General features: G+C 40.4%; 1 protein-coding gene across 3 annotated transcripts in view; it reads left to right on the top strand.

Moving 5' to 3' along the window:
• Positions 1–25,827, top strand: part of nalcn (sodium leak channel, non-selective) — a 69,412-nt gene that overhangs the window by 27,847 nt on the left and 15,738 nt on the right. For all 3 annotated transcript variants that reach the window (XM_022740691.1, XM_022740692.1, XM_022740693.1), the window contains 5 exons: positions 2,644–2,775; positions 5,285–5,452; positions 9,522–9,713; positions 11,312–11,449; positions 12,014–12,088. In XM_022740691.1, the coding sequence (XP_022596412.1) occupies positions 2,644–2,775; positions 5,285–5,452; positions 9,522–9,713; positions 11,312–11,449; positions 12,014–12,088 (705 nt within the window). The remainder of the gene's footprint in view (positions 1–2,643; positions 2,776–5,284; positions 5,453–9,521; positions 9,714–11,311; positions 11,450–12,013; positions 12,089–25,827) is intronic.

Raw genomic sequence — 25,827 nt, 5'->3', positions numbered from 1 at the left:
ATGAGACAACTCAATAAGACAAAAAAGAGTAAAAAATAAAATGATAAAACATTAAAACAAAGTTATAAGAGCAAGAAAGTACCTTTTTATTTTATTTTGTAAATAAAAAAATGCAGCTGTGTATATGGCTGTGTATTCCTGATGTATTGTATTATCTTAAGGAGCAGCTTGACAGCAGCTGAAAATCTTCTTTTTGCTGACATCAAGTGGTTTAACTTCCTGCAATGCCATAGAAGCGTACGCCACGGTGTGTCAGTGCATGGTGATCTCTGCTGGGTGTGGTTACAGGTCCAACAGAACACACTTCTGACCACATCCACAGGTGAAGCAGACAGTCTTTCAGCCAGAGAGGGCAGTGAACAGTGATTTTTCAGCTTGGTGTTGAAGTCATTTTTTTTTTTTTGGCCAATATTAAATATTTCACCTTCTGATTTTAATTAACTGAAGGAGAGAGAAGACTATACTAGAAGACTGCATTTAGACCATCAGGAAGATGGAATAATACCAGAAAGGTTATCACTGAAATACAGACATTTTGTATCCATATATCTTATTTTATTGTATGCACGGAATAAAAATCGGAATCACACTTCTAATGCACCCTCAAGACTTCTTACTTTATGAAAATTCCTTCTCTCAAGATCTAAAACCAACCAGATGTTATCTGCTATCTTAATGACATAACAGGTAGTTTGTGATCACCCTCGAAAAGATCCTAAGGAATGTTTCCGTATCCGGTGTGCCTTTCAGCACGTTAACATTGTTTGAGATTCTCTTCCAAACCCTTTACAAATGACAAAAAAGATTCATAGTGTTTTCTGATCTGTGTCCTCTGTAACATTTAGTCAGGGAACTAAAACTACTTGGTTAAGGTTAGAGAAAGATTGTGGTGGGTGTTAAGAGAAAACCAACACTGACAGGTAGGAGACAGGCGGCCGACACTGGTCTCCCATGTCAAAGTCACACGCTTTGTTGACTAAAGCATCCACCCTGACCTCTTTCCAATGACATTTTCCAGTGTTATAACAATAATGCTACTTCTGCCCTTGCTCCTGACAGACAACAGTCATTATTTTCATGACATAAGAGGCCCCTTGTCAGGTACATGTAAACAGTGTTTAAACGCTGTCATTTTTTCTGGTGAGGGCAATCTCTCTCAAACTGGTCTCTCTGCTTGTTTCTTGGTTTCCTTTTTTCAGTTCCTTAAAACATACATCATACAATTTGCCCACACCTTCAGTCAGGTAATTTTATCGACTAATTCTGTCTTGTTTTCAAAACACCAAACACAACAGCAGATCCGACTTTAAAGACTTTGTACAGTAAGAGTATTTGTGTGTAGGAGGGTGGATGGCAGTGGTCCTGTTTTCCTGGGGCGAGTTTGATCTTTCCAGCAATGCTGCAAAACAAAAAACAACAAAAAAAAAAACCCTCTTCATCTGGCTTAAAGTCCTTCCTCTTATTTTCACTTTTTTTTTTTTCAATCCTTCCTATTGCCAATCTCACATGCAAGTCTTTTTTTAGGGTGAGTGATTCTACCCACTCACAAGCTGTTCCTTCTGCCACATACATGCAGTTCAAGGCTGTGATCACATCTGTCACATTGTCTCCAAAGGAATGCACAGTTATGTCTGTTAATGCATGTTTTGTGCGACTCTCGTGTGTTTTCCGAGCGTTTTTGTCACATTCTCTAATGTCATGATTGTTTTCTATCATGTGTTGTTGTTGTAGGAGTTCAATGCCACTGCAATTCCCACAGGAAATAACATACATTTACCCCCCTCCCCCTTTTTCCTTTTTGTTTCTAGCTGCCTGAATACACACTGATTCTGCTGTCTGGGTGGATGTTTCTCCCAGCAGCCAAAGAAAGGCTCCTGATTGCTTTGAATTTCCTGCAGTGTAGCTGCTGGCCCTCTTTGCCTGTTTCCACTTCTTAATATACAATACAGTGTATGGTTGGCACCGCCAATAAGAAAGAACGCACACCTGTGGTACCACATGTACATTCCTTTTGTCTTTGAACGTCTGACAGTCCATCATCTGTCCTCCAGCCGGTCTTCTCTGAAAGCTTTATTCTGACTGTAAATGTGGATTTATACTGTATCTGTGAATGTTTGCAATGTAGTTTTGGGTGCAGGGTATTTATGTTTTTAGTTTTCTTATCTTGAGCCTTTTGAAGCTGTATTTCACCACATTGTAATGCCAATAGTAAACAGTATGAAACACAAAGGTGCAGTCTTCCTAAGTAAGTTAGACGTTACAGATCTTGACTCAAAGACAAGTCTTTCAGTCATAGCATCGTCTTGTTGCTGTTGTTATACACTAAACTTCCTGTTTGCAGACTTTACTGTGCAGATGGGGGGAACACATTTACACTGAAGCAAAAACAAATCTCATCAGCCTGCTTCCTTATCTTTCTTGTAGAATAGTTTTCACTCAGTGGTGCAATATACTGTACCTGCTTTGTCTATCTTGTCTTGTCCGTCTGAGTCGTAACCTCCAATCAGATAGGAAATGATATATCTCACACAACGCTGTAATTTATTATCATTGCATTGCTGGATCATATCCAAAACCAAATTTCCTCTTTTGCTTGTGTGCAATTTACATTGATTGCAATTGAACACTGCTCTGTTTCCACAGCAACTGATGCGGTCCTCTGTGTTCCACATGTTCATCCTGAGCATGGTGGCTGTGGACGTCATCGTTGCTGCTAGCAACTATTATAAAGGCGAGAACCACCGCAGGCACTATGACGAGTTTTACCTGGCAGAGGTGAGATGGGTTTTTTTTTTGTTTGTTTGTTTGTTTTATTTCCTACTTTTTCTTAGAAATTACAAATGTCCACCTTAGGGTTACCCTCATTTTGTGTAATATTGATTCAGTTTGACACAACAGCATGAGATCATGGTTTTGATTTCATCTTATGTTAAAAGAACTAAAAATCTTATTCATTGATACTCACATAGGTTTTTCTCTACAGTAGTTGCCCTTATTCATGCTAATGTTATGGTTTATTATTAATCTGAATTTGCATAATATGAATGATATGGGGATTTAAGGATAAAGCTACCAGTTTATAATCCATATACCTGTGTATGTATTCTTGTTCAGTAGGAACAAGATATTTTATTTGTGTTTGTTGACTCATCTACTTAAGTATATTTATTTGTTCTTTTTATTTTATTGATTTAACATGAACACATACACTCACGTGACACAGTGTGTGTGTCGTGTAGGTTTGTTTGATGTCATCAGCATGCAGGTGGTAAAGCGAGGAGTGCGCCCACCTTCCCCTGTCCCCTTCATACCTCTCTCTCTCTCTCACACACAGCTGAATGGAGGAGATAAGAAAAGGGAAAAACCACACACAATATTACCTTCTCTCACTGCCTCCACCCATATCATACAGTCATCGATCTGCAGATTTGTTCCAGTCTGTGTGAAGGCTGTGAAGGGAAAATAGGAAATGGAGGCACTGGGTTTAGAGTTAAATGGAGAAATGTACATTTATTGGTGAGGTGCCAATTTTATTCCCTCCGTCTTGCTGTATTCCCCTGCTGAGGACAGTGGTGGAAGAAGCGTTCAGATCCTCCAGTGATTTATTATTGTACTTACATGAAGTTAGGAGACTACTATAGCAAGAAACAGAGATACCCTGATGTTCAGTCCCTGCTATGGGGTCCAAAAACACAAAATCCTGTGCATTCAACAAGCGCTGTATTAGGAACACCATACTAATACTGGTAGAGCCTCCTTTTGCTTGCAAAAAGGTCTCAGTTCTTTGTGGCATGGATTCCACAAGATGTTGGAAACATTCGTCTTGGATTCTGCAGATTTGTCTGTCTCCTGTTTTACCACATCCCAGAGGTCCACTGGATTCAGATCTGGTGACTGGGGAGGCCACTGAAGTAAACTGAACTCATTGTCATGCTGGAAGTGGCCATAAAAGGCTGCACAACAACACTCAGACATGATGTGGCATTCAAACTGTGGTTGATTGGTATTAAGGGCCCAAAGTGCCAAGAAAACATTCCCCACACCATTACGTCCCCACCAGCAGCCTGGAATCTTGACACAAGGCAGGTTGGCTCCATGGATTCATTCATGCCACATTCTGACCCTAAGCAGAAATCCAGATTCATCAGACCAGGCTTTGTTTTTGTGGTCTTCAACTGTCAAGTCTTGGTGAACCTGTGCCCACTGCAGCCTCAGGTTTCTGTTCTTGTCTGACAGGAGCGGAACCTGATGTGGTCCTCTGCTGTTGTACCCTATCTGCCTAGATTTGATGTGAAGTGCATTCGGAGATGCTCACCGACAGTTGTAAAGAGTGGTTATCTGAGTAACCACCGCCTTTCTATCAACCAGTCAGGTCATTCTCCTCTGACGTCTCTCTCCAACAAGGCGTTTGCGTCACCGCTGCTCACTGGATGTTTTTTGTTTTTCGCACCATTCTGAGTAAAAACTCTGGAGACGGTTGTGTGTGAAAATCCCAGGAGATCAGCAGTTTCAGAAACACTTACAGAAACCAGCCTGTCTGGCACCAACAATCATGTCACAGTCAAAGTCACTGAGATCACATTCTTTCCCTGTTCTCATGTTTGATGTGAACATTAACTGAATCTCCTGACCTGTATCTGAAGGGTTTCACGCATTGCGCTGCTGCCATACGACTGTTTGCATGATTGTATCCATAAGCAGGTGTACACGTGTTCCTAATAAAGTGGTCAGTGAATGTATTTCCTGTAACTTGATGAGGTAGCATGTTATGTTAGACCAACCCTGACTGGTAAATGCTTTTAAATTCCATGCTCAGAGTTTCCAACACAGGCTTTCTGTTGAAAATGTGTAAACTCAAAACCTAAACTAAGGTTAGACACTGTGTGGTACTCCCTGTGACGAGCTAATGTACTTTTTTGGTGGATTGTCTCTTTTAATAAAGGTATGCACTACCAGAATATCAAAAATAATATTACATACATACAAGTCATGCCTTCAAATTTGCATTTAAGTAACAGCACAAACATTATCAGCATGCCGAGTGGCTCCTTTCAGAGTGGTAGAATGTATTATTAAATATATGATTGGATTATTATTATTAGTGGTTCATTGTCACAGTAAATCACAGTTGAATTTTATAAATTCGTCATCATACAACATTGTTGTTCACTGCAAAGGAGCTGATTACCTGTATCCAGTGTGGTTTACCTTTGTACTGTGGGAGACTTGTGCTGACAGGATGTAAACGCCAACACCGATCTCTACTTTCTTCTTTCCGTCCCAGGTTGCTTTTACTGTCTTATTTGACCTGGAGGCTCTTTTGAAGATTTGGTGTCTCGGCTTCACTGGCTACATCAGCTCCTCTCTGCACAAGTTTGAATCTCTGTTGGTGGTGGGCACAACGCTGCACATCTACCCCGACCTCTATCACTCCCAGTTTACCTACTTTCAGGTATGGATACGCACGTACACATTTTTATGCCCTTGCACGAATGCATGATTTCATAGACATAAATAAACCCCCCTTGTATTGTGAATATCAAACTGCATCCTCCACACTTGAAGACCAAAGCTGTGAATCATTTGGTTCCATTTGTAACCTGTGATCATGCACTGAATCAGGACAAATCAGTCTCTCCTCTGTTTACATTATTTTTGCATGTAAATTCCTTTGTTTCCTATACATTTGTGTGTGTGTGTGTGTGTGTGTGTGTGTGTGTGTGTGTGTGTGTGTGTGTGTGTGTGTGTGTGTGTGTGTGTGTGTGTGATCTAACATCCTCCAAGGTGTGGACACGTTTTTATTATTTTCACTTCCTAGTTTTTAGACACTTTTTCCACTCACAACAGAAATACAAAATCACCTGTGTATATTGTGGCAATGACCCACGTGGCAATGGCGGCATGTAGGTGTAATGCTGTCATTCAGGATTAAAGTTTTGGTACTATGTCCAACGTTTAACCCCTGTGACCTTCCTGTAGGTAGTACGGTGTAGCTGATGAAAGGCTCTGTGGACAGTTGATAGGAAAGGGCTTCTTGATGCGTCTGTAATGAGCCTTTACCAGACAAGCTGCCCTGATCCTGTCTGACTCTCTCAACAGCTGTCATCCACACATGTGCAAGGCTTACATTCAAGCAGTCACATACAAACACACATACTGTAGCAGCAGTCCACTGAATTCCTGCTCTTTGATAATATTTCACACGCCTTAATGCTTCTTAACCAAAGAATTAATGCTCAAAATTTTCCAAAACAATAGTGTTTTGTTGAATGTTTTCTTCCTTTCAGACAATCTTTTCATTAAAGTATGAAAATTACAGAGACATGAAATTTGCTTCAGCCAGGTTATCTGTTCCCATAAAAGACCTATATCTCTATGGCTTTTTTCAGTTTTGCATTGTAAAGCCCTTTTGAAAAGTTTTTATGTGCTTGTGAGACCCTCCATTATCTATTATATCTATATATATTATTATTATGATATTGGAGTTTGTTTGTGAACCCTGTGAGCAGTATTGTATTCATGAGTTTTAAGGTAAAAATGTAATGATGTAATGTATCACCAACATTTAATTTGATTTAAATTGGAAATATTTTTTTAAATTACATTTCAGGGCTGTGTGGTGGTCTATAGTTCATATCTAGTAGCTAAATATTTGACTTTATGCTCCTTGCATCAAACATAATGGCGTCAATGACAATGACAAAAATGATGACTGTCTTTGGTTTTATCTAGAGTTGTTCTGATACAGATACTAGTATTGGAAATGCCTCTGATACTGCCTAAAATACCGTATCAGGTATCAACAAGTACGCAATTCTATGCACAGATCTAATACAATGTAATTTATTAATAAAGTGTGAGAAGAGTTATTTATTTCAATATTATTTTTTTCATGATTGTCAAATTAGATAATAAAAGAAAGATTTTATGGCAGGATTTAACCTGAGCCATGCCATACAACAATGATAGCAGTCATATCACATCTACATAGGGTTAGCAGTATACAGCTATTAAACATTTTTTTAACGCAGTGGTTTCGGATCAGTACTCAATATCAGCCGATAAACAAGTTTGGGTGTTGGATTCAGTATCAAGAATTTAAAAAATGGTATCAGAAGACCTCTAGTTTTATCCAAATTATTATTTAATTTTTTTGTTAAGTTTGCCAGTAGATTTCTTTAGTTGTGGCAATGCCTCACTCGTGTAGTTGCGCACATTCCCATCAGTTTTTCCGAAAGCAATTAGTCAATTCTGCTTTTAGCTAATAAGCTTTTCTTTATGAGCGAGTGGAAGTAAATGCCTCACTCATGGGAAAGTATTTCTCTATCACTCTCCCTGCTCATGTTTTTCCATGTAGGTCTTACTTTAAACTGGTGACATTTAGTCACAAGTGATTAACCTTAAGGCTCTGTGCTGGAATCAGAATTGTGTCCTAGCCACAGGAGAAGCGACTAGGCTAAGCAATCATTGATTGTCTCTGTTTTTTTATTTTTTTTTATTTAGTTATATCCAACCACTGCTAAAGGTTAGCCTTACCAAATGTGTTTCAGTCTGGACAAAATGTCACACGCTTTAGACCCCTACTTAAAGCCCTACAGCTTTGACACACACACATAAGCTTGGCAGAACGATTTTTAATCAGCCAATGGAACCCACCTTGACACTTCTGTCTCTGTGTGTTCAGAATTACAATGACTTCAGTAGCAACACAATTTAACAGTCCAGTCAATTTATTCATTCACAGAGCCAGCCAATTGTATAATTTTTGGACATTTCTGGTAGGGATGCCTGATCCAATTCTGGTTATTGGTATCTGGCCAATATGGGTTTAAAATGCTGGATTGGATATCTGTGACAGTGACAATGTGTCACATTAATTCAATTTTATGTTAAGCATTGCTTTGTCTCGCATGAGGCTGGAGCCAGAAGCGCACATATGCAGCGCAGCTAGAAAGCCTTTCTCTGAGCGTTGTTCCTAGTTAATCACTGGTAGCAGACACATGGTTTTGATTCAGCCATGCAATGGCATCCTGTCATTCATCTGTTATCTTCTGCAGATCTGGCCCTGAGCCTGAACTGTGGTTGGGATAACCTCTGGTAAAAGTCATTTGTTTTTTGCACATCACATGAAAGAGATTATAGTCAAGGTTGCACATGATGTCTGGATTTTACAGTCCTCTCACAGTCATATTTGTTTCTTTCATTTAGATCTGAAGAGATCAAATTTTAAAATATATATAAATATAAAGTAAAGTATGTTTTTTGTTGTTCCTCTTCAACTGCTCTATTCTCTTCCTTCATTTAATCTTTTAATCTTGCACTTTAATGAGATATTATCTATTTTATCTGTGTTTTTATGCTGTTTTCTTATTATGCTTTTGACTTCTATTTTTATGCTTCTTTTCTTTCTGTTAAACACATTGAATGACCTCTGTGTATGATAATGAGCTATACAAATAAATTTGCCTTTTCCTATATTACATGGAAAAGAATGATCCCAATAATATGTTTCCATGTAATAGATTGGCATGAAGCAATGTAACATTAAAGTTAAAGCAAAAAGGATCACTATGAGATCAGTACTCCGTATGGACTGATACTCAAAGTCCTATACTTGGTATCATGTCAGGAGAAGTGATATCGATATCGCCACGGTGGTATGTGATTAGAGCTCTGCTGATTTGCTGCAAATAATAGATTTAGAATAATATATTTGATAATATGATATATTGAACTATATTTTTCTTATGTCAATGGCCTCTATTTCAGTTCCTCAATACTTCACTGATCTTAGGCTGGAGACAAAAAGAAATATAAGCAAAGACTGAATTTTGCTGCAATGGCCTCGTGTCCTCTGTGAACTTCCCCTCTCACGGTTTGCTTAGCTCTTAGCCTCAGAGCTTGCATCTGTTATAAAATGGATAGTGGTCATCATGGTCTGTCAGGAGTAGAAGGTAGTGTCTTCCCATCCCATCTGTCATCATGCTGTGAGTGTTATTACTGTATTTGCTTAATGTAGGTTCCCTTTTAGAGCAGCATCCCACATTTGTCTCCTCTCTCTCTTTTTTTTCTTCCCTGCTGTATATCTGGGGAATGAGCAGTAGCCATTCATTTGGCTTAGAGATGGATTCTAAAGAAAAACCTTTGGCCAGTGGCATCACAGTGCGAAGCTCGATCAATAGCCACTCTCTGGATCCCCGATCAAAGCCTGACCAAGATGCATTACCTTTTGGGGGTTGTTGTCACCACAAGCAATTTAGGGACTAAGCCTGTTGACAGAGCACAGTATCACTGCACCTTCACCACTGGGTCAAGATCAATGTTCTCCCTTTTAAAATCAATACGTAATCAATGTGCTTCCATGTTTGCTTTTATAACTCTGATATTTATTTTAAACTGTCTTTAAAATACCACCTCCTGCTCCCTTGGGTGTGGATTATCCTACTGTTCCAAAGGCCAACATGTGCACTGTTTAACAATGGTCACACAAACAGCAAGGTGTTTGTTTGTTTTCCCCTCAGGTGCTACGTGTGGTACGTCTGATTAAGATTTCCCCAGCGCTGGAGGACTTCGTGTATAAGATATTTGGTCCGGGTAAAAAACTAGGCAGCCTGGTGGTGTTCACGGCCAGCCTTCTCATCGTCATGTCGGCCATCAGCCTGCAGATGTTCTGCTTTGTGGAGGAGCTGGACCGTTTCACCACATTCCCCAGAGTAAGAAATCACTCACACTCACCCTATCACCCAGAGAACAATTGGAATTCTTTTGATGGATGTTGTTAAGGAAAATGAACATGGTCTATTTATGAAAGTGTCTTTGGATATGATCGTACCTTTAGCTAATTTTTTAAGTTAGGATACACATTATTATATTCATTTTTCAAAGTAAAATTTGCCCAAATGAGTCACAGCCTAAGTCATATTGTTAGGCACAAAAATATCTAAATACATTCTGTTTTTATCTGGTTAACTTTTGCATGATGTTCTTTTCTTACTCTATGTTAATAGCAGGTGGGAGCAGTTACCTAGTAGCAGGTAACCGGTCTGGACTGTGATTGGACTTCTTTTCATTGTATTATGCAGGGCTTCCTGTGAGTGCCTGCTGGCTTTCAGATATCAACATGTTCTTCCTTATTCCCCTAAAATGCTGCAATTTGGACTTTTTTTATTCTCACTTTATTCAGTTTAGATTGCATTCTTACCCCTGATGCAGTGCGGCTTGTTTGGAAATGGATGAAGCCAGCATTTTCAGGGAATCTCCGCTGTAAGAGTCACCTAATTTTGAATAGTAGTGTTTTCACCTCCGAGTAAACTGATCCAAACACACCTGGCGTGAAAATGTTAAAACGATTTCTTCTCAGGGAAACATGAAATGTAATTTAAACTGCGAGATGCAGGTAGTATATAAAATACACCACATAAAAATTTAGAAATTCATATGAGCTGCTCCAGAGGGGACACCTCAGACAAGCAATGGGGGTCCTCCAGATGTTGATGATGGGTTGCATGATGGGTCGACAGATGTGTGGAACCTCCTTTGATTTCTAAGTGCTCATGAACTTCTTTCTCTCTCATTAGCCACATCTCTCCCTCCTCATTTTTTTTTTTTTTCCTCCCTTCCAACATTTTACTGATCCCAGGCACAGCGGGACATGAACGGTTGCTCATAAACAGATGCCACTTGTATGCTGCGTTACCCTTCTGTTTTCTCTCTCTCCGTTTCCGCAATGCCTGTGCCTCATACACACGCACACGACGCTCACACATCATAGTTAATGATGTTTGGCGGTCTCCCCTTTGGGCAGACCTGTTGCTGGGTTTATCTTTATCTGCAGTGACTGGGTCATGGTAGCAGGTGGGAGGGGCTGGAAGGGAGGGAGGGGGCTGCTGTCTGGAGGTGAGATTCTAAGGAGGAAGCGCAGGCGTGCCATTTGACTCCAGGGGCCACCATGTCGCAGCTGGCCGTTCCCTACACCTTCATCTGACCTCTAGCAAGTAGATGAGAAGGCAGCAGAATAGAATAAAAAACAGGGGGCTGTCTGCTGGCTTCCTCCCTTTGCTCCCTGGTTTATGTTTAAAAATCTCACAATCAGGAGCTAGAACAAGATGGTCAGACGGGGATACGTGCATCAGCTGTGTGATATTTGCTCTCCTGTGAAAAAGCATGGTTCAAATATCAAATCTGTCTGTTTTTGCTGTGTAATTTCCTCCCTCTCTTTCTTTCCCTTTCTCCTCTGCTTCCACTTGTGCACTCAGCTGCCCTCTCTAGCCTTTTACCTCTCTCACTTTCTCTTGTGCTTTTCTCCCTGTAGGCATTCATGTCCATGTTCCAGATCTTAACCCAGGAGGGTTGGGTAGATGTCATGGACCAGACCCTGGTAGCTGTAGGTCATATGTGGGCTCCGGTAGTCGCCATTTACTTCATCCTCTACCATCTGTTTGCTACCCTGGTGAGGAACTTACTGTGCTGCTTCAACTATTGAAGTCAGATACATTAAAGAGACTGTTGAAATGTGGGTTTTTTTGGTTATGGTTGCTTTAAGTACATTGTGTATTTGCTGCAGTTTTCTATTCAAACTCCTATGAAATTATTTTGGTCGGTAAAAGCAGGTTGGAGGAAAGTAAGTGGCAAAAGCATACATGAACTGTTTTCTTAATGCATTCAATTAGTGCCCCCCTTCCCCTTCAGTGTTCTCTCGAGTGGTACATCTAATCACAGTTAATCAGACTTGCAGGCGTAAGAAGTGCTGACATTTCAGTGTTTGGCCCTTTGATATGGGGAGCCATCAGACAGCACAGACAGTTTCTGGATGACTCACACCTCAACCCAGACAGACAGGACGTCTTCCAGGACAGAACAAGCAAGAAATACAATTACTGAGCAGACTCTGTACTTTTTAAAAACTCATATTTTTTTTAATTATTTATTATGATGGTTATCATGATATTAACATATTATAGTGTGTTCACACATGACATATGTTCTTATGAGCCTCCTCTTTGTTGCATTTTAGATCCTGCTTAGTCTTTTTGTGGCTGTGATCCTGGACAATCTGGAACTGGATGAGGACCTGAAGAAGCTCAAACAGGTAAAAAGCTTATGTACATTATGTGCAGAGACTGAGCAAGTTCATATTCAGATTGATAATAGCAATCATTATCTGGGAATACAAACAATTCATTTATTCATATATACAGCATCGAACAAAGAGAAGTAGTTAGTGGTTTCCTAGTGCAAGAGGCTTAGTTTTCACTGCATGATTTCAACTTCAGCCAAGTTAGACAGAGTAAGTGCTGACAAATCTGCAAACCTTTAGATGATGCGACTCAGCGCCTCCCAGAGCTCCCAGGCTAACTACTATGAAAACTAGGTGTTGCTGATCTAAAGACAAACTGCTTTATTTTCACCGGAGAAAGTAAATCTTGGTGGAAAGTTTAGGAGAGATTTAATTCATCCATTGCTGTGCCAGACTGCAGAGAACAAAGCTCAAATTGTGGCATGACATTGCCAGGCTAAACCACTGTGGCTTGCTGATCAAAATGTTAACGATCCTGCCTGTTTTTTTTTTGTTTTTTTTTGTGATATTCTGTGCCTCCAAGTGGTTCTGTGTTTTATCATGAACTGGTTATAAATGAGCCACTAACAACTTATTGTTAGTGGATTTTTTTATTTTTTTATTTTATGCATTGAGATGTTCCATTGGAGCTCATGGAAGTTATTTTTTATTAGTTCATTGCTGTCATCTGCTCATTTCTTGTTCTCAAACATGATGTTGAAATTAACCAATTTTGGGAACGAGCAAGCTTCCAATGCCGAAATGAAGAGTTCCATTTGAAGGCAACAATTGTTTCAATATGTTGCCTTTTCATCATGCACTGTTACATTTATTGGTTTTCTTTTTTAATATCTGACCTTTTTTTAAGATGGGTAGTTGGTGTAATTAAAATAACTGTTGGTAAGCCGCATAGTGTATAAATTCTTCCTGAATTTGGAAAGCTACGATGGATTTGCTTTTCCAGTAATGTTCTCATATAAAACCTCTTTTTTATTGCACAAATAAAAAGTTAGAATAAGAATAGTGAAAGAACAAAATGTGAAAGTATACATGCGTACACATTTCTCTCCCCGTGATCTGAAGTGCTAAATGATTTTTGTGCTTCCTGCCTTTTCTGCTTGTTGTTTGCTGCTACATTTTAGAGTAGCAGGGTTGAATTATGTGACCACATGTGGGCAGGGCTCTGACTAATTTCTTCATTCTCACCTTGTTGGGGCTTTTCTCTAGAGGGTTGAGTAAGTGGGCAATTAACTTAAAAAAAAAAAAAAAAAAAAAAAAAAAAAAAAGCCAAACCCTGTTGTGTGAAAAAGCTGGCACTTAACACACACCAGGCCTCGGTGCTCGTTGCTGCTCAATGGGTGAACCTTAATAAGCAGTTTCTGTCATCAAATGCAAATGAAGTGGAGCTGCAGACAAATTTCTACAGGGAAACTGCTTTTTGAATGGTCCCAGACAGAGAGTTGCATCCATACAATGCCGTCCCATAAATTAATTAGTCTGTCTGCTGACAGGAACGCTGTACATTGTGTGGACTCGTAGCTGGATGGCAAGTCTCAGCTTGCCTGGACAGGTTATTTCCCACCCACAGCTGAGTGATTAGACGCAGTGACTGTAAAATTGCCTATTTTACAGGTGCTTCAATCACGGATACAGAGACAGACTATAAATAGAACCATAGATGCTGATAACCCTCCCACAAGAGAGGGCTTCTCTAAACATGGCACAAGCCCAATGACATGTCCAACCTTTCTATTAGAAATACACACGTGGGCTGTGAGAGATGAGAAACCAATTACTGTGCATGTGATGAATCATCTTTGCCTGCTGTTTGATGAATGACTTCATTGAGCTGGTAATGTTTGTTATTTGTCATTAATGTGACTTGTGTCCATGGCAAGCTCTTTAAAAAAAAAAAAAAAGAAAGAGAAAAAAATGACCATACAGAGAAAATAGTTCTTTGTTACCTAAAGACTTAAAGTGTTTCTTTTCAGCTCGAAATCTTTGTTGTTTCAGTGAGTGTTGTGGGTATGGAGAGGATATCAATCAATATTTAGAGTGAGAGTTTGACACACAAAAGCCATGTGTGTATTCTCCTCCTCCCTGGGACATTTTTTAATTGTTTGTTCTTCACAGTTGGCTGAGCACACTGTGTTCAAATTATTTGGAAATAATGGAACAAAAAATTGAAGCAGAATAAACTATTCAAAGAGTGAGTTAATGCAAATTGTAGAATTTTGTCTGATGGGGTGTGTGTGTGTGTGTGTGGGTGTGTGTGTGTTTGTGTTTGTGTGTGTGTGTGTGTGTGTGTGTGTGTGTGTGTGTGTGTTTTTGTATGGAAAGCGGAGGGATGCTGCACACAAGTTGACAATACAGGGAACATGTGTACAGTTGGTGGCGTAAATAGTGGCATTTATTGGCTAATGTGTCAAAGTGAGCAAATCGGAGCTGAATTTACTGTTAAGCTGAACCTTGAATTCGTAGCTACCGTGGAGAAAAATATGTTTTTTGAAGTTGTCGGTGACAGTATATAATCTCCCATCCCCCCATCGGGCTCCATGTGTGTCAGAAAATCAGTTTATAAAACCAAGCAAACATGTCAGCTCCTCATTGTATTTCATGAAAGACTTGAGGCATACAGCACGTGTGTGGTTGCAGGTGTGCCGGCGGCGTCTTTATGTGTGTCTTTGGTGTGTACGTGTCACGTTGAAATGAAAATTCACATGTGCAGTCAAGCTTTGAGCGATAAGGCCCACCTGCGCAGCACAATTATGCATCATGATAGTGAGCCATTCTTCAAATTGTTTTCTATATACAATATGTTGGTAGGTGAATGCCAATGTCATGTTCTGCGTCACATTCATGATATGACTTTAATATTAAAAAAAAAAATCACAATCAACATTTAATGAATTAATTCATTTAGTGTTATTTAGTGAATTTATGAGCTTCATATTCAGTAGTTCTCCTGATCATTAACCCCATGCACAAATATAATATATGGCATATATGTCCCCATATCAGCAGTGATGTTGCCATATATGTCACCTATAAGTGGATATATTATCATCACATACTGTATATACATCCTCTGAATATATGAAGATATAAGTTTATAACATATATGAAATACCCATAGTAAAATTTGTAAATGTATGTATATTAAAAATATCTATATGATGAATTCTTATATGGTATAATATGTTGTGACCATACGTTAATGATATGTATTTAATTTATATATGCAAGTTTATTAAAACAACATATTACATCTATCATCTCACTCTGGGAAAGTGGTCTCAGACTTTTGGAGTCTACTGAGTATAACATCTTTATATATGTTGACAGGCTTTGGGATGGATATACTGTATATTTGCATTACATATGACTACAATATATGCATACATACATAAACATACATATTTGTATGGGTTAGACATGTTATGTCAGTATATGAACTTGTTTCAACTTCTAATAGGTTTCATATATAATTTTTACATGTTTTTATGTTATATGTACATATACTTCATATATGGAAATTCAACATATGTACATAATATTACATTTGCGTATGGGACCCCTGGGAGCTTCCTCTCTTAAGGACAAACAGGGTGTAAAGCACGCACATCCAAAGGGACTTTCACAGGTGCTGGATCAAAAAATTAAACTGAGGGCAAAAGTCAGAAACTGGATCCACACACTAATAGCTCCCGGTCTACAGAGATCTTCGTCAGGCAGTGTCAAATCATCATTACAAAGCAGATATTTATATAGACATTATATAGATTATATAGACACAAACAAATTCATCACACATGTGATTGTGATCTACATGATTGAGAGTCAAACTGCCCTCAGCCTGAACCAATCAGAGCAGGGCTGGACAACAGTGTCTGATCCTGCCACATGGGGGATGGGGCATGCATCAATAGAAAAGACACAAACAACTTAAAATATTGATGATGGTCATTTGACAGTGCCTGAAGAAGATCCCAGTAGATCAAAGTGTTGCTTTATTAAAGTTGCTGGGAGCTATTACCGCAGCAGACAACAGCTTCCTCTCTTTCGGCATATCCCTACGCACATTAACAATGTTGTTCAGCCAGCCAAAAGTTTGACCGACTCATCTTGGGAATTCATTTTACTTTCAAGCATGATAGGTCAGCAGCATCCTGTTTAGAACAGTCCTGTCATTAGGTAGAAAAAAATACACACCTTAGAGGCCAAATAGTGTGTTTTGGCTGCTGGCATGTGCAGAATCACATTATGATTCAGAACTAATGTGGTTCAACAACAGCAACTACATAAATGTACGACTCCAACAGGCCCTAAAAGACCGTACTTAAACAGCTTTTACCTTGAGTTTCAACTTGATGAAATTAGTGGCAATATTTCTCAAACTCCCACCCATCCGCTCTAATCTGCACCGTTATTGCCTATATCTGTGCTCAGTGGAGCAGTAATGAGACAGATGAGTGTGGATGGCAAGTTACCAGGCAACACTTTTTGGTCGTCATCAGGTCGTCAGCAGGGAGGGTTTACATTTCCACCCGTCATTCCATGAGTATAAGCTACTTTTCTTTGACTGTTGCCATTGCCAGGTGTGTGTGTGTTTGTGTGAGGCAACAGGACTACTGTGTCTGCCCATGTTGCTGATTTGATGATGACATCATCAATAAGGCATGTAGCTAAAAAAAACACCTGTTATCGTTTGCATACTGACTGCAGCCTTTCAGGGGAAAGAGTTGCATCCGTCAACTCGACAGACCATGTGTCTCGCTTTGGTTTTTTCAGCGTTTCAGGCTTGAAACGCCAGATGAAGCCTTGTGGGTAGTCACACTGTCATCATGCGGATCAGTGTAAGCTTGCTGTGCTGTAATATCTGGTTGCTTTAATGTTGTGTGATGTGAGCTGTTGGCAAGTGAAACAGTTCTGAATCTTTGCATTGTAATCAAAGCCTGAGAATGGGAATAAAAGTTATTTGTTTTCGGCACATTGACACACACACACAAGCGCACAATGAAAACACACAAAGAGGGAATATTAATAATAAGCAAAGTGAGAGTAAACAGGGCTGCAGCTAATGAACAACTGATTTACTCCACCTGATGAGCCGAGAGCACAGAAGTATCAGGAATTTCTTAATGACACACACACACACACACACACAATCAGGTGTGCGCATGCGCCTCTGTATGCTCCACTCATCAGTGTTGATTAGGATAATGCATTTATTGCGTGAAATTAGGTTTGCTAGAAAATTTTAATGAAATGAAGCCTGGGACATGAGAAAGGTAGACAGCAGAGGAAAACAGAAGTGAAGGGAGGAAGTAGAACCCCCCCACCACCACCACCACCGCCACCGCCACCGCCACCGCCACCACCACCACCCCTTTTTCCACACAGACACACACCACCTGTGTTTCTGTTCATAGCACAGTCGACCTAAACATATTTTCACTACATTTTAGCATAAAAATTATTATACACATACACATTTTTTTAAAAATCTGAAACGCATGAAATCGAAAAATTTGAATTTTGATCAGGAAACAGACATAAAGTTTGGTTTGAGATGGAAAGAGAGATTGTCAGAAGTTATTAGGACTTCATGGTGGAGATGCTTTCTTCGCAGGTGAGATAATATTAGGATTTTAAGATCAGAGTTTGTACAATTTGGTGCAGATCCAGGTAATAATCCAGATCAGGTGGAAGAATATGTTGAACCCACATAACAGACAGAGTTGCACTTATTTTTAATTCAACATGCAATAATAAAATTATACAGTAGTGTTAGTTGCTACATAGCAATGACGCAATTCACAGCTGTAGAGCTATTTACACAACAGGTAATAAAACCATACTGCATAAGGATTACAGACAATATATAAATGAAGCTGTACTTGAGAACAAAAGACATGTAGGATTGTTTGGCCCTGCAACAAATGTCTTTTTTTTTTTTAAAGATATTTGTTAGATTATAACATTTATTTCATGGAATTTCTCGGACTATATTTGCTAACAACTAACACGTATTCCTAGACATAATTCATGACAAAAATTAAAAAGTAAAATCCTTTACAAACATCACGGCATATGGAGATTTCAAAGTGAGATAGCACCGCAGTAATGGCGTCTTGTTTATATTCCTGCGTCTGGGATTAGCCAGTATGTCACAGTAAAAGCACAATACAACATTTTTGATTGACTTTCAATCTGCTTCATTATTTTTGTTGAATTTAGGGACACTGCATATCTACAGAATGTGATTTGGGCTTTGCTGCTGAACTGTTGGATGGCTAACACAATGAGACAGCACCTTTTGAGGGGACCAGTAATGGAAAGTCGTATTTATTCTGAAGAGGGTGACATTTTTCACTTGCTTCTTGTTAGCCTCCTTTCTTATCCAAGGAAAATTATGATTTTTACTTTCCTTTCTTATGAACTTGCAGTGTAGCCTCAGTTGGCAATAATCATAGATCCAGAGACATAGATCTAAAATGTCAAAGTGCTACCCAGACACACCTTTTTCTATCAGAGGAAAATGACAACAGTGGGTCCAATAGCTGCGTGTGATTTGAAATACGAGTTTGTCTATTGGGTGCTGTTGCTGCCTGTTATTGCTCTGCCTTCATCTACGGTGTCACAGGTCGGTGGGCTTTGTGATGGGAGAGACTGATGACCCATCTCCATCCAACAAATCACTCCTGCCCACAGAGCAATGTCTGCAGGACCAGGGGGAGGTGCAGTGGAAGGGGAAAATGTTTATCCTGTGCCAGTAGATATCAACTAAATAGAAAAAGGTGTTTACCCCTAAGGGCAGGGATGATGATGATGATGATAATGTGTGTTTGTGTGTGTCTGCGTGTGTGTGTGTGGGTATGAATTGTCAGTGGTGATGAATCTGTGTGTGTGTGTGTGTGTGTGTGTTTGTGTGTGTCTGCGTGTGTGTGGGTATGAATTGTCAGTGGTGATGAATCCGTGTGTGTGTGTGTGTGTGTGTGTATGTGTGTGTGTGTGTGGTTTTTGTGTACGCACTAATTTTTGCATTTCTGTGTGTGTGTTTGCGTGAAAGTAGAAACGTCTGGTAATCAAACAGGTCCTCAGGCCAGGTAGATGAGTCATGAGCAACGCATTTGGGAAACTGTTAAACAGGAGCAAGCGAAAAGGTAGGAAGAGAGCGAGAAAAGCTAAAAGCTACCTCCTCTCCTTCATCTACAGTCTGTTTACATAATGCATGCAGACAAACAGACATTTGAATCCTCTGTGCATTGAGCGCCGAGACCTCTCACTCAGTCTTTGACATTTTTTTTATTCTTTCTCTCTTTCAAAGTGTGCCAGATTCCTGTAAGCAGAGGGTAGAGGTGGAGCTGTGTGAGTGTTCAGTCTGTAGGGGATATACAGTACTGTATATGCTCTATGTGCACAGTAATGGCTTTCCTGTCTGTGATTATTTGTCCCCCCCCTATTAACATTTCAATACTGGTGTTTCTTTGTAGTTCTTTAGGCCGTGTTATATACTATTTATTGTGACTGGGAAAATGGAAGCACAGCCATGTTCTTGACCCAAAGCCAGCCACCCCACACACACAGTCACACACAGGCAATAGCTTTGTGATGGGTCTGTTTATTGGAATAGAGCTTGACTGAGTGGACAGTGAAACTGGTTTTTAGACTGATGTGAAGTTTATACAACAAATTGAGATGATTTTGACAAATTAAGTAAGTATTATTTCAATTAACCAACATGAGGAAGTCGGTGGGAAGTTGTAAATTTCAGTTTTAATACTTTTTTCGGTGAATCACACAGCCCACTCCTTACCATGTAACCATACTGTCCAAAGCCAGAACTTGAATTATGATTTGTTGCTGTTCAAGGATTTATGGCTGGACCAGACAGTGTGTGTGTTTTAATTGTGTCTCCTTGTACTGCTGATGTCTGTATGGGCAGCAGTTGTGGTATGATGGATGATGATGGATGACTACTCTCTCAGATGCCCAATATGTGAACTGTTTGGCAGACACAGTTGTGAGGGAGGGTTTACCACCAAATGTACATCTTTAACGAAAGACTATGGGGAGCTCCACAGACCACAGGCAGAGGGGTGTGATGTGGCACAGAGGTAATCAGATTGCTGCCCCCAGTGTGTCAGGCTTGTCAAAGCTGGCGTGGAGAGACGCGTGGCAGTGACAGTGACAGTGACAGTGTGTGGTCCTCAGTTGAGTTGTGTCTATCTTCTTGTTCCACATTTGTCAGCCGAGCAGAGTACGATCAGGCGTTGACTGAGAGAGATAAAACGGGAGAAGGAGGGGGTGGGTGAGGGAGATGGAGTGAGTGATAGAGGTGGAGGAAGAGATAAACATGGGAGGGGAGGAAGAGGAAGGAGGACAGGGGGAGAAGGATGTTTACTTTGGATTTAAATGAGTTTTAAGATGAGTGGTTACTGTTTTACGGCTGTGACAGGAACATACAGTGTCACCGTGGCGACGGAGACGCGATAAGGGCTCCTCACTCCAAATAACACCTGACTGTTTCCTCAATATTGATATGAGCATGTGGCACATATGGGGTGGCGTGTTCGTACGTGTGCATTGTGTCTGCTGTGTTCACTCTGCTACAGCCACCTTATATGAGAGAATTTAGTTTGATCAAATGCGTTATGGAGTGATTGTATTATGGCTTCCCACCAAGGATTTCATTATTTATGTATTAAACTAAAAGCCTGTCCTCCATTTAAGTGATTTAATGGACCAAGGACTTTTGGGGATTTAGTGAAGGAGAAGAAAGGCGAGGAAGACAGAGGGAGATGAGGAGAAAAGAGCGTACCCCTTGGAGAATCCCAATACAATGTGTTCTTATCTTTCGAATGTCACCTTCAGTTTTCTATTGGAAGACACTCCAGGCACTGTGCCCCTGCCATGTTCTAAAACTAGCATGACACACACACACACACTGAAATTACACAGGCACAGGCACACACAGACACAGAAATGACATCACCTGTGTTTGAAATTATTACACACACACACACTGAAATTACACAGGCACAGGCACACACAGACACAGAAATGACATCACCTGTGTTTGAAATTATTTTGAAAAAGAAATGTAGTTGGCTTTAAATCTTGTGTTTGCACTTGGCTGCAATCACTCTCCGATTATTGTTTCTCAAGTTGTTACTGTACGTTCTTAGTAAAACTTTCAGTAACAAACATGTTGCAAAAAAAATGGAAATGAAGCCTAACATGGAGGCATACTGAGGAATGTTTAGCAGCCATTTAAAAGCATTCGGACTAAATTTTAGTCTCATATTTTGTGCTCAAGTGAATTTTGCATTCATTTTTAACATTAAAAATACGTTGCTTTTATCTAAACAAACACTTCAGTTGACATTTTAGCGTTTATTGATAGAGTGTAGTGAAGACAGACACACGACGGGAGAGACAGGAGACATGGGGAAAGGGAGGGGAATGGCATGGTATGGAGTCTTAACCACGAGGCCCCCAGGCTGCCTCATCAATACGAGACCTGAGCCCAAAGGCACACAGCTGGACGCTATATAGTTCTAGATATTGAGATAATGGTATTAAGAGTATTTGCAGTTGTTTTGGGTGTTGGAGGAGGCTATTAGAGGTTTATGGGCTGTGTGGCTTTATAGCAGCTCCACACCACGGCTCATTACCCAGCTAATGAGAGGAGAAGGGTGACCCTGCTAACTCGCTCTCAGTTCTTTCCACCCCTGGGTATTACAGCTGGACTGGCCCGAGGCCAGGGGAACCCAACCAAGACTTAACGGGATGTGGAGTGTAAATAGGTTTGTATGCATGACAGGGACCACACAAGCTTTGCGATTTCTATGTACAGTGTGTCCCTTTACATTTTTCATGTTGGCATAGATCATGGATGTGATTGTTGAAGGAGCACAGATTCATAAAGAGAGAAATGTTTTCCTCTGCTTTGCGGATAAGTAACTACCATGCGGAATGATGTATTACACAAAGAGTGTGTCGTATTATTCCATGATCACACACATACACACTCACATACACGGCTGTTGTCTGGTCTTGCTGGTGAATGGCAGGCTCTGATGTCTGAATGGTAAAATGTAGATGACTGTACTTACATCCTCGCTGGCGCTCGGCGAGTGTGTGTGGGCAGCAGTTTAGTGGGCGGCTGTTCATCAGTTCATCATTGTTCCATTGGCTACTTTCGCTGATATTCATACTCTATGTTTGCATGCCTCTGAGGCACTTTCCCAGGACTGATTAGATAGTTTGCACAGTAGGAAAATGAATATTCACATGCATCTCAGAGTCAATCACAAAGTGCTTGTGATGTTTATGAGGCCTTGTGTTAAAATGCTGAAATGACCAGACTGCTTGAGAGAGATGAAAGATTGTGCCTGTTATTTCTTGTACTGCCATATCAGTGATTTCCAAGTTGTCAGCTCGTAGTTGGAGGATCACTTGTTAAGGGGCTATAAGCATGGATAGCTGATAGCTTGAAATAAAGCTGTCGTGACAGCTTGAGTATCCTGCATGTAATCATATTATATGGAAGTATTACATGGAAGTATTAATACCGATCATTATGCAGGGTTTTGCTTCTTTGCCCCTGCAAGAGAAGAGCTTTTTCACTTATGTTAAATACTTTTGCTCCCAGCTGTTTTTCACCCCTACTTTATCAGACTCTTCACCCCTTTGTCTTAACTATAGCTGTGACTGAATTTGGTCTAATGCTAATGATTAGCATTAGTTTTTCTTCCCCGCGGCCTTGGTCAGGAAAGCTGTGGAAATCCTGGCCGGAAAGCTCCCTAGCTCAGCCGAGCCTGAAATTGGCTTGAATGGAGGGGGAAGCAGTGGCAGGTCACCTGAATGGGTCTCAAGGCAAAACACATTAGTCTCGGCTCCACTGTTACACCACTATACACTAAATCTCATCTGTGGCAAGCGAAGCAGCAGTTTTGATTTATCAACCACTGACTGTGACACAAAGGGAAACAGAGACATACCTCCTACACACACCTACTGGCATACAGGTGGAATACACACACGACACATGATTGTCACACATACACATACACTTGGAAATAACGCTCATTTTTAACACTTAAAACTGGAATAACTGCTTTTTGTGGCCACCTTGAGGCAGCTGTAAACACAGCACTGACATATTATTTATCACCTGATAAAGTTGAGCAAACTTGTTAGCTAATTCACACATCTGGCAGATAAAGAGCAACATTAGCATTTGGATTCATGTTTGTGTTCACGTGGCTAATGAAATCCAGATACGTCCAACGTCCAGTATACCGTACGTTCTCCTTTTAGCTGTTCTGGTCTCCACTGCCTCTTTAGCTCTTTAGCCAGCTGTTCTGTACCTTTGTCTGTCTGTAGCGTACAGTGTGTTTCTGGAGCCGTCCTGCTGAAAACAGACAGCTGATAAGAGCAGTGTTAGTCAACCAAAGCAGTAAAGTTGCAAAATGTGAAACCGTAACAGAGGGCCCGAATGACACTAAAAGCTGAGACGAATGGTGATACAAAGCAACCCCTTTCACATCAGCTACAAGTAGTCATGTGATCCATTGTGTTGATTAAAGCTGCTTTATCTAGAGTGACTGCATTTAAATACATAAATGTGTATCTACATAATGCATGACATTAACATGTGTGCACTTTGATACCGGTGGAAGCAATTCCTCTCCTCTGATACAGCAACACATAAAACCAGAAATCAGTAGAGAACAGATTTCCCTCTTCCTGAGCTTGTGTCCGTGTGTGCTTTATTGATCCCGTGTATTGACGAGACTGACGCCGCTACGTGTAAGCATTTACAGTTAATAGTGATCTATGGCAAGTTATTGGTGTACCGACTTACCACATGAACCTTTTATGGAAGCGGCCTTGCATTGTGTCAGTAATTAAGGAAACTATTTGTTTTGGTTGTACAGGGAATACTTCTCCTTACGTAGGCCTCCTGGACATTAATTTCCATGAAAGGTGATAGCGCTTCCCCAAACAAAAGCTTCTAAATGATCCATGGTACACTGAGCTCTGATTTGTTTTCCTAGGGTGAACTGAAATTAAATTCAGTGCATCTTTTGCTTATTTCACAGCAGGTGGGTCCCCAGACGCAGCAGATACTGTAAATAAATAAACAGATAAATTGAAGTGCATGAATAAGCACGCCTCACTCACACTACACGAGTCTATTTATTTGAATATAGTAATAGTAATTCTTTTTTTTTTCAATGTCCAGGTCTGTTCGTGTCCCGTGCAGCTCTTCTTTTGGGAAAAATAGATATATAATAGGAAGGAGGGATGTGAGATCAGTGAGGGAGAAAGAAGCAATGAGCAGAACCTGAAGCAGAAACTAAGGTGTTTGATACCTGGGCAGCCTTGTATAACGAGATGTCTGTAGATCCTCACTGTGATGGAGAAGAACAAACTCTCTTAGAGGTGGAGGATGAACACAGAGAGGAACAAAGGGCGATAGATGGCAGAGAAAGTTTTGATGTAACGGGATCCTGCTGCAGATAAGGGTGGAGAGCCTTGGCTAAACTGTACATCTCGCTGAGTTGGCCCAATTGATTAGGACCTTTGGGAGCAGTAGGGTCCATATAAATTCTGCACTGTATGTTTGTCCATGAGTGCGTGTGCTTGTTCGTGAATTTTTGTTTGTGTATTTTTGCTTAAGCATCCAAATGTACAGGTACTATTTGAGATGACTGCAGCACTTTCTGCAACTTCACCCAGAGAACTGCAGCACTAGAGAGAAGCCCACAGTTTTGCTCAACACATTTTTATTATCTGTTCTATATGGCTGAAGATACAGTATAGAAAGGGAAAGTTCACTGTCCTATTTCTAATCAACCCCTTAAGTTTTGTGTCGTTATTATTTTCCCCATACATTTCCTTCTGTTGACTTCTCTCGTTCACTTATTTTAGTCTCTGTTTCCATCCTATCTTTCCGTCCTGGAAGTCAGAATATAGACAGAAAGCCTAGGCAAGCAAATGCTGGTGCATAATTCCATCTTCACAGTATGCCACTCACCACTCACCCACTCAGGGCAAAAAAGAAACTCCCACGCTTTAGTCTGCTAGAAAAAGAAAAACGGATAGACAGATTTCCATTCCCTCCCTTTGTCAGGTTTCTCCTTCCCCCGGCTGTTATCCCTCAAAAACCGAGAGGCTGTTCCAGTCATTCGTTCGCCTCTCAGCCAGACAAGCGCAGACAGAGAATACCAATACACAGGAACAGAATGGAGGGACGTTTTCATTGGTAGACAGACGGTGTGACTGACAGAGAAACGTTCACCAAGCCCAGTCAATATGATTCACAGTGGTTGTCTGCTCCGCTTGATAAGCTGCCATTCACCATTGCACCAAAAGCAGTTCACTTCCAGGCCTAATCTGCAATGCATCAGGGGTTATCTCCAGGCACCCAGACAGAGAATACCTGCAAGGGAATTTCAATCAGCCTCCGCCATATGTAATTAAATGGAAATAATTGGTTTCTTTCTTTTGTCATCTTTTTATTTCTCCAGCCTGTGCCACAGTGCTCAGGCCTGCACACATGCACATTATTCTAACTGTCGCTACCTTTTCTTTTCTCCATTAACCACTCCAAAGTAATCTTTCTTTTTTTTCTTTTGTTGCTTTCTCCATTGTTTTCTAAAAGTAAGTGGGATCTCTCCTAAATGTGGTGGTCTGTACTGTATGTGGTGTATGTGTGTTGTAGGTAAGTGTGTTGCTGCCATCATCAGGCAGAAACA

Source organism: Seriola dumerili, unplaced genomic scaffold (genome assembly GCF_002260705.1).
Source record: "Seriola dumerili isolate Sdu_G_001 unplaced genomic scaffold, Sdu_1.0 BDQW01000052.1, whole genome shotgun sequence".
Taxonomy (NCBI): Eukaryota; Metazoa; Chordata; class Actinopteri; order Carangiformes; family Carangidae; genus Seriola; species Seriola dumerili.
This window is presented reverse-complemented; position numbering and strand designations above follow the sequence as displayed.